The sequence below is a fragment of the Tubulanus polymorphus genome, chromosome 1, assembly GCF_964204645.1.
Source record: "Tubulanus polymorphus chromosome 1, tnTubPoly1.2, whole genome shotgun sequence".
Taxonomy (NCBI): domain Eukaryota; kingdom Metazoa; phylum Nemertea; class Palaeonemertea; order Tubulaniformes; family Tubulanidae; genus Tubulanus; species Tubulanus polymorphus.
In genome coordinates this window covers 6,317,893-6,324,286 of record NC_134025.1, presented here as the reverse complement: position 1 = coordinate 6,324,286, position 6,394 = coordinate 6,317,893, and the positions used below count along the sequence as shown (strand labels likewise).

The following is a 6,394-nucleotide window of genomic DNA, read 5'->3' as shown; positions in this document are numbered from 1 at the left end:
CCTCACTAACGGTTTTAGGTTTAGTGACACAGTCCATTTACAATCAAATCGTTTTAAAGACTAATCTCACAATCACTAGATTTAAATACCGGTACAATTAACTGCACGTTGAAATTTGGGCCGGGCCGCGGCTGCGTCCGGGGCCGTGATCAGACACCTTTATCCGTGATTTTATTTCGTCATAAATATTGAATTGTGGACCAGAAAAGAGGGGGCGCTAGCTGCATCAAAATATTTTTATTCTGCTGAGATTTTTTTGTGTTTTCTTTTCTGCTGTCATTACGAGACGGCGAGAAGTAGTCCCCAAACAAGAGGAACCCATACATCGTCTCCTCGTATACAAACTACGACGCGAGGTATGCCATACGATACATGTGCCGTCACGTCAGGCAGTCTCAGGCACTGTGAGGCAGTGTAATCATTGCATGTCTTTTCAATCATTGCATTTCTTTTCCATTCATTTCAACAAATATGTATAATTCGCATTGTCAGTTGAATCATCGTCCATTCTTTCCATATAGGCCTATAGAATTTTAAAAGGCAGTTGCTATATTCTATGCCAGCTAATGCCATTCATACTGCAAAAACCGTAGTTTCCCAAGTCTCAGTTTATAACGCATGCGCATTGGTAAGTGTTGGGGAAATCCTTTAAGTCCAGAAATTGGTCGCGTGCGCATGCGTCGCTACATTTGTATTTTTTCCTAAACTGGGTCATGTCAGAACGCTGAAACTATAACGGAATGAACCTGCGTGAACTTTTGCGCAGCGGGAAGGTGCAGTTTGTTTGGTCACTTAAGAGGATCATTGTATTTTCGGGGATGACAGGTGTTCAAGTGGTCTTGCCATAAGCTGAAAATCTAAGATATATATTGGTATATTAAACAGGATGAATGTATTTTCTACTACACATTTGGGATTCGAACCTAATAGCACTTAAAAGTAAATCCTGGGGCTATCAGAGTTCATTATTTCATATTCGGGATGCTGTAACTTTTTTACTCGGCAAACAATAACCCAGCGACACTTTGATCATCAAAGTTCATGTCGTAACGCTTGAAATACGATCAGTAATTTTTTGGTTTCGAACCTGATAGCGCCACTTTTAGGATGAACAGCGTAAATAAGATCAATATTTTTACGGGATTCGAACCTAATGGAAACTACAGCGACTATTAGTCATTAAAGTTCACATGTAGTGCCGCATGCGCAATGTGCCGATTTCTCGAGCAATTCACAGCACTGACTAATGCGCATGCGTAAGGTAGAAATGGAGACTTGGGAAACTTTACGGTTTTTGCATTCATACTTCAATTTACTGTTGTTGTGGTGGTGGTGTACTGTAAATGTATTATTAAGTGGTGCCTCTCAGTAATGTTCTATTTTAGTGGAATGATGTGACGACCTGAGCTTCCCCTGACGCCGCATGTTTTTGAGAAAGCTATCTTCATTCACATTACTTACCGATCGATACAGGAGAAATGACACTCTTCACAAATATCACCAAACGCCTGGATGAAAGAAAGTCTGGCAAAGTAAAAAACCTGATAGTATGATAGGTGCATATCGTAGTGGGATTTTGAATCTTATATGGAATAACATGTGTTAATATTTTGCAGGATTTTGTGAGCATAGGATTTCAAAGGGATAACCATGTTACACCGGACCTGGTACGAAGAATTGGTCTCGAAGCCGAACTTGAGGTAAGTGTTGTTGAATTAGAACCCATTCTCTTGTAATGAATGGACGTGTTTTTAGAGTTTCGCTCTTGCTTTGTAGGGTCATAAAGGCTGCGTTAATTGTTTGGAATGGAACGAAAAGGGAACGTAAGTTTGATTGACTACTTTTGATCAAATTAATTGATGATAAACCAACTCAAAGTTATATATAGGCCTATGCTGAGATCAAATGATACTACATAAGACTCTGCCTATGGCAGTACCGGTCCATTCTGTAATCCACTCAAACTAGTAGAATGATAAAAACTTTTTCTGCCCCTACTGTTTGTCGATGTTAATAAATTCGAAAATTTATAAAGGAGTCTACTGTATGATTTATCCTATTAAAGAAATGTACATGTGCCAAAACATCGACTGGATATAGATTAATTTCAAATTGTAAAATTCTTTCAGACTATTAGCAAGTGGTTCAGATGATGTCAATGTTATCATATGGGATCCATTCAGACATAAACGTCTTATTTCCATTCCTACAGTTCATCAAGGCAATATATTCTCAGTCAAAGTAAGTTATTTCGTGGCACCAATGGAAGCTGGACTAAAGATTTTGGTTTTTCAATTGAAAAGCTTTCTTCGCTTCCAGTTTCTACCGAATTCCAATGATAATATACTAGTCAGTGGGGCAGCTGATAATAAAATACTAGTTCACGATGTCTCGACTAAAGAGCTAACGCAAGTTTTTTCATGTCATGGCGGAAGAGTGAAGCGTCTGGCTACAGCTCCTAATGTTCCATTCATGTTCTGGAGCGCATCCGAAGATGGGACCATCATGTAAGTGTAAATATGTATAATAGACTAGTGAGTCATTTATTAGGTATTCATTTGATAAAGTGTGTGGCATCTGTTTCTCTATATTTTAACTGAATTTTCCATGTTTTGAATGTTTTGTAGGATGTTTTATTTTACTGTGTATCTTTTGTATATGTCAAGCGCTTTAGGGCCATTTAACATTGAGCGCTACATAAATTTTATATAATGAAAATGATGATAGAATAATGATAATAATATTTGCAGGCAGTTTGATCTGCGGTGCCCGGAGACATGTGGTCCAAATCCAGAGAATGTTCTGGTGAATTTAAATGCTCATATGGGTGTACACGCCGAGGCTAAATGTGTAGCTATAAATCCATTGCGTACAGAACAATTAGCAGTTGGAGCTAACGATCCTTATATACGCTTGTATGACAGACGTATGTTGTCATGTAAAAGTATGAAATTTCCTAATGATGGTAACAGGTATAAGTCTTACAAATTCCCGATATTGTTTTTAGTAGTAGGTCTAGGTCTGTATTGGTAGAAAACTCAAAATGGATATTGAACATTTCAGATCACCTTGGGAGCGTCAGAACCTGATTGCATTTTTTTCTGACTGCGATGACTTCAAATTGCCCGATGAAGCTGTGAACTATTACGTCGCAGGTATTGATTATCATGACAAGGGCAGATCCTATAGCAAATTTGTAGCATGATAAGTTTGCATGTTTAAGAATAATGGAGATTATTAATAATGGATATTATTTGAAGAGAATTTGTGTTGTGACATTTACATACTGGTACTGGGAGATAATACCATACAGCTAATCTATCCTGATTTTAGGTCATTTACCCCAGAAACAGACGGATTATCGCAGGCGATATCGAACATTAGCGTCAACTTATGTAACATTTAGTCCAGATGGTAATGAATTGTTAGTGAATCTTGGTGGAGAACAGATTTATTTATTTGATATCAATAAACGTCTGTTACCACTGAAATACGACCTAGCTAGTTTAGAAGGTTTATCTCGAGGTAAATTAAGTTAATTTCCCATCTTAATCATTCCTGATTGTAAATTACAGTCTTTTATGCCTTAGTCATGAGACTTAAATCCGTATATGTACAGAGAATGGTAATGGTTACAGTCATCGAAATGGTACGACAATGAATGGAACTACGAATGGTGTAACTAATGGTGTGGCTAAGAGTTTAACAGCTGCTGTCGCTAGTTTACAACACGAAGAAGAAAACAAGAATTCAAGCAAAAGGTGACTTCCACGGTTTCCTGAGGGGGTTAGAATGGGTTCAATAATTCTTATGATTACAAATGTGTTGTAATCTTTTCTCTTTCTCTCTCTCTCTTTCTCTGAACAGCATCTGGAAGGTGAATTCCAAACCTTTATTACCACATGTCGAAGCTATAAAACAACGGGCTAATCAGGTTTTTGAGAAACAGCAATATACGCAAGCTATAATTTTATATAACCAAGCCATAGCACTGGCACCCGACTCGGCAATACTTCACGGCAATAGAGCTGCTGCTTACATGAAACGTGGCTGGTATGTATGACTTCATTTATGAATTATCACTGAATCAAACCAGGCAATTGAAGATATTTACTAAGGCAGTCGTGTTCGTTGGACGTGCCACTAGACTAAACTGGTTTCATTGTCTACTGTATTTATAGGGATGGTGATTTATATGCTGCATTGAGGGATTGTTATATCGCTATCAGAATGGATAGAAATCATCTGAAAGCTCATTTCCGTTTGGCACGATGTTTGTTTGAGTTGCAATGGACTCAAGAAGCTGCTGATTGCCTGCGATATTTCAAAAGACGCTTTCCGGACTACGCTAGTAACAGCGTTTGTGAAACTTTAGATAAAGACATTCGAGCTGCTATATTTGCTAAATCTGAAGAGGGTTAGTTAGTCAAGTTAGTGCATCCTTCAACCCCGGCAATACATCGAAAATTAACACTTATTCACACTTTCAGATGACACCAATTCGAGGGGTGATGCATCTGCGTATTCTCAAGCGTGGAAAACATCGGAACAAGAGAAAGTCTGGAGATCCAAGGCATTCGACTATGAGCAGAGATTCTGCGGACATTGTAACACTACCACTGATATTAAAGAAGCCAATTTCTTCGGAAGGTGAGTCTAATGACTCTAGTGATTTTGAAGTGGCTAATGCTTGAAATGATAAGAATATATGCCGATATGTTTCAATTTCAGTAAAGGGCAGTATATTGTAGCTGGTTCAGACGATGGCTCATTCTTTATTTGGGAGAAACAAACTACTAATATCGTTAGAGTATTACGAGGTGACGACTCTATTGTTAATTGTCTTCAACCTCACCAGTCGAACTGTCTCCTAGCCACTAGTGGTATTGATCCCGTTGTCAGATTGTGGAGTCCTAGACAAGAGGTAGAATTTATAAATGTCAATTTAGATCTATATCTGGTTTGAAACTTGATAAATGATCAATTCGTTTTTATTTTGCAGGATGGGCATGTAGAAGAGCGCGCTATTGATAATTCTGATGATGCAGCATCGGCGAATCAGCGTCGTATGAATGCAGATCCGTTAGAGGTGATGTTGATGAATATGGGATATCGAATTACCGGTATAATGGATGACGATGATGAGGATTCCCGATCAGAGGGTCCTCCGTGTCGACCTAGTTAGCTTCTAGTCATGTGGATAAAAATCGTGTATTTGATTGATGACAGTCTATTAATATCAGATACAAATATTTTGGGAATTTGTGTAGTTGAGTGAATGCGTACACAGGACCTGTAAAGATATTAGATATTAAGTTTTCGTGCCTTTAAAAATTATCGATTAAAGAACAAGTGTTTATTGAGGTCTCATTGATATCCATGGAATTGCAATTTTTGATGAAAGCTTATATAGAGGTCAAACTTCATGTATGTTTGAATTTGTTTATTGATTCATATTTTTTTCTAAGAAGATGAAGTTAAGTGTGTAAACATAAAGATTATGATTATATACGAAATGTTCATATTGAATTTGTTCAACAAAACAGTTGATCGATGCATGGATTAAGAGTCCATGATGGATGTGAATAACCTTGTAAATAATTGCCTATTCATAGTCAATCCTTTATGTGTGTGTTCGTGTGCATGTATGAAAAAAGAGAGTAAAAACTTTATTTTTATTTCATTTGATTATTTGAAATCAGCATTGCGCACATGTAGCATTGCAATTCTTTTTGTCCAAATGTCTGATAGACTTTTTGCTAATCTTCAATGTCTTTAATATAAAAAATCATATGATTTTTGTATTAACATCAAAGTCAGCACATTTTTCTGTGATAACACAGCTGTCTTTATCATTATGAACAGTGTCATTAGACATTAAATGTTTATTCTTTACTCTTACCGCTTGCCTATTGCATAATACCGGTTATCAAAAAACAACTTTCAGCTAAGAGAAGTCTTTAGTTTTTTCCAGAATTCTGTTACCTTAAACCAGTGTTGTCTAAAATATAATACATGTATGACATAATGCTTTGTAATAATGATATTGCTGGGGGTTCAACTTGCAACCACTTATCTCACCTCTTTATTGTTTGAATCAAGTTTGCTTGTAAATGAAGCTAAAAAATATATTGTTGAATTTCATTTAATTTTAGATGTAAATTGTTGCCCGTTATTGTAATGTTTATACCTAAATGATCTTTACAAAAATACAAACTATGAGAGAATATCTGCTTGTTATCTTGCTCACATTCCTTTAAGAAGGATGTTTGGATGTTGATTTTGGCACTGAATACTAGCTCCACGTCTATTGGAATGGAGATGCTGGGACCAGGAATCTCGTATTATCGATTGGAATTTCCTGCAGCAACCCAGTACTCTTAAGGTGAATCAT

At 36.9% G+C, this 6,394-nt stretch overlaps 1 protein-coding gene across 2 annotated transcripts; it reads left to right on the top strand.

Moving 5' to 3' along the window:
• Positions 1 to 249: 249 nt before the first annotated feature.
• LOC141901874 (WD and tetratricopeptide repeats protein 1-like) lies at positions 250 to 6,218 on the top strand. Of its 2 annotated transcripts, none has more exons than XM_074789416.1 (15): positions 250 to 356; positions 1,386 to 1,532; positions 1,617 to 1,700; positions 1,777 to 1,823; positions 2,130 to 2,241; positions 2,320 to 2,507; positions 2,751 to 2,972; positions 3,064 to 3,155; positions 3,334 to 3,525; positions 3,620 to 3,761; positions 3,868 to 4,053; positions 4,182 to 4,417; positions 4,491 to 4,650; positions 4,732 to 4,924; positions 5,003 to 6,218. In XM_074789416.1, exons 2-15 carry the CDS (start codon positions 1,479 to 1,481, stop codon positions 5,183 to 5,185), a joined length of 2,091 nt encoding a protein of 696 aa, XP_074645517.1. In that variant the 5' UTR covers positions 250 to 356; positions 1,386 to 1,478; the 3' UTR covers positions 5,186 to 6,218. The 2 variants fall into 2 exon arrangements, with proteins under 2 accessions (XP_074645517.1, XP_074645526.1); XM_074789425.1 differs by having other exon boundaries at positions 324 to 414.
• Positions 6,219 to 6,394: the final 176 nt, after the last annotated feature.

What these genes read in the sequence shown, in the direction of transcription:
- LOC141901874 (XM_074789416.1), top strand. Translation starts at nt 1,479, where the DNA reads ATGACACTCTTCACAAATATCACCAAACGCCTGGATGAAAGAAAGTCT. An exon ending in GAATGGAACGAAAAGGGAAC is followed by an intron (nt 1,824 to 2,129) that starts GTAAGTTTGATT and finishes AAATTCTTTCAG; the next exon opens with ACTATTAGCAAGTGGTTCAG. An exon ending in GCTTACATGAAACGTGGCTG is followed by an intron (nt 4,054 to 4,181) that starts GTATGTATGACT and finishes CTGTATTTATAG; the next exon opens with GGATGGTGATTTATATGCTG.